The following is a 2554-nucleotide window of genomic DNA, read 5'->3' on the forward strand; positions in this document are numbered from 1 at the left end:
TTTAATACCTCTAATTTATAAATATACCTTCTGAGGTACTTGTACTTTAATACATCCAACTGTACTTTACTTGAGTTACATATGTTTAAATATTTAAATATTGTACAAACGATAACAATGACTTCTATCATTTTACAGATTGATAATATTTATGACGTTGACATATTACCAGAGAAAGTACACATATAGAATACATTTTACAAAAAAAATACAATAAGGAACCAACAGGAAATAAAGTAGTGACTGTAAAATGCTGCTCAAACGCAGTATTAATAATGTACAATAGCTTTATTCCTGAATAATACTAATAATGACCACAATGTTCTTGCATAATACTTATTAACTAATTAGCTCTGTCTGCACTGTTGGCTCTGGGTTAGGGTCCGTCGACTAACGAACCACTTTGTCACCTGAGTTTTCTTCTTCTGCCGTTTCCTCATGAATCTTTTCTTCTTTGTGTGATCACACCTCCACCTGCTGGAGTCACACATGAACTGTACCCGACTGTCACAGGTATAATCAATATTCACTCACCTGGTCCAATCACTGCAGAGAGCTCTGATTGGCTGTTGGTAGCAAGAAGTCGACAGACGGCGGGGTTTACACATTTTTATTGATTTATTTTCATAACGATGATAAAAAGAACATAAAAAACAGCTGTGATGTCAGAAGACAAGCTTGATGACATATGAGGAAGAGGGGCAGGGGGCGGGGCTTCAGGGCAGCAGCAGTCTGTTTCAGCCAATCAGAAGACAGTGAGGAGGGGCAGAGCGTGACTGAACATCCGTCTGTCAGAATGTTGTCTAGCAATAGTACTGCTCCAGCCAATCGGGGCAGGGCTTGGCATGAGCAGGGGGCGGGGTTAATGATAGGGGGCGGGGTTAAAGGACGTCATCACTCTCGGCCGTGTGGAGCTGCGTGTCGTCAGCGTCTGTCATGATACTGCTGTCCTGACTGTCGTCCACTTCAGCAGCTAGACAGGTGGAGACAGAGACAGACACATAATGAGAGACGGGTGGACACAGAGAGAGAGAGAGACAGAGGGTTCATCCCAAGTCTCTTAATGTCATCCCCGTTTCCCTCACTTGGGTCCTTTCCTTGCGTCTTAGTCCCTCCCAGCAGGGAAGCATGGAGGAAACCATGCGAGGAGAGAGGAAACGAGGAGATATGTTTTAGGAGACATGAGACGTCCTTTCCTCAGTTGCGTCACGTGAAGCGACGTCTGTTTCTGATGACGGTGGATCAGATGATCACAGCTGGATCAGCTGTCAGTCGGCTTTAACAGCTGGAGAGACTTTTGATAAGTTTGTGTGCATTCACATGATCACTGTACTTAATAACTAACTAATAATACTAATAAAGACACAGTAATCACCACTGTAGAGGTGTTTCTCTCTGTAGTCTGTTAACAAACTGTGTCCTGTGTTCTGTTTATGAGATCTGGATGCATTTCTACCGGCGGAATGCGATCGTCTTATTTGTGAATTATTTGCGTCTGTACGTTTTGAAATTCAGATTGTGACGTCGATATTAAATAACCCAGAATATGATTATTGTTTCTCTTAAATGATAAAACTCAAACACTCAGGAATGATGTAAAAAGTGTTTAGTCTCTCCAGCTCTCTCTGACTGCAGCGTCCAATCACATGACTGATGAACAATGAGGGGGCGTGTCAGCTGTTAAAACACTTCCTGGAAGTCTGTTCTTGTGCGTCCTCGCTCATGGCTCCTCAGAGATCCCTCCTCTCTCCTCACTCCTCTCTCCTCAGAGCTACATTAGAGCTTTGGGATGGCCATCAATATGGAGGAAAGGACGTCTCATGTCTCCTAAAACATATTTCCTCGCTTGGTTTCCTCCATGCATCCCTGGTGGGAGGGACTAAGACGCAAGGAAAGGACCCAAGTGAGGGAAACAGGGATGCAGTTAAGAGACTTGGGATGTACCCAGACAGGTAATGAGAGACAGGTGGACAGAGACCAGCTGGTCCTGAGTCTATAATAACACATTAAACTAAAGAACATCAGCTGAACTGATCTCTCACATCATGACATCATCACATGGCTGTACCTGTCTCACCTTCGTCCTCTGGCAGGTATCTCTTGTCGATGGCTTCTTTGATCTGGTTGTTTGCTCCTTTAGGATCCAAGTCCATCGCCCAGCTGAAGTTCATCAGAGCCAGGTGAGTCTGACCCAGCTTCTTATACACCTGAGGGGGCGGGGCCAGGTAAAGAGACAGACACACAGGTTTACAGAACAACCACCAGTCTATTCATTAAACACAGTATCTAAACTACTAAATACACTTTATACATCTAAAACATTACTTAGTTAACTAGTGACACCGTGTACCGAGTCTGAAGATGTAACTAAACGCATGAAAGGGTTAAAGTCATTACCTTTCCTATGAGGAAGTAAACCAGAGACTCTTTGGGAACGATCTGTTTCAATTCCTCCAACTCCTGAAGAGCAGCCTGCAGAAAGACAGACAGTTCAGGGAGAGACGGGTCAGAGAGAGAGAGAGAGAGAGAGAGAGAGAGAGAGAGAGAGAGAGAG

General features: G+C 43.9%; 1 protein-coding gene across 1 annotated transcript in view; it reads right to left on the reverse strand.

The window, feature by feature from the left end:
- Positions 1–595: 595 nt before the first annotated feature.
- Positions 596–2554, reverse strand: part of cdc27 (cell division cycle 27) — a 12298-nt gene continuing 10339 nt past the window's right edge. The window contains exons 12-14 of the mRNA XM_031838637.1: positions 2398–2472; positions 2069–2207; positions 596–973 (exon numbers count right to left, since the gene is read on the reverse strand). Of these exons, the coding sequence (XP_031694497.1) occupies positions 882–973; positions 2069–2207; positions 2398–2472 (306 nt within the window). The 3' untranslated portion in view covers positions 596–881. The remainder of the gene's footprint in view (positions 974–2068; positions 2208–2397; positions 2473–2554) is intronic.

Source organism: Anarrhichthys ocellatus, unplaced genomic scaffold (genome assembly GCF_004355925.1).
Source record: "Anarrhichthys ocellatus isolate YVR2014 unplaced genomic scaffold, GSC_Weel_1.0 scaffold887, whole genome shotgun sequence".
Taxonomy (NCBI): domain Eukaryota; kingdom Metazoa; phylum Chordata; class Actinopteri; order Perciformes; family Anarhichadidae; genus Anarrhichthys; species Anarrhichthys ocellatus.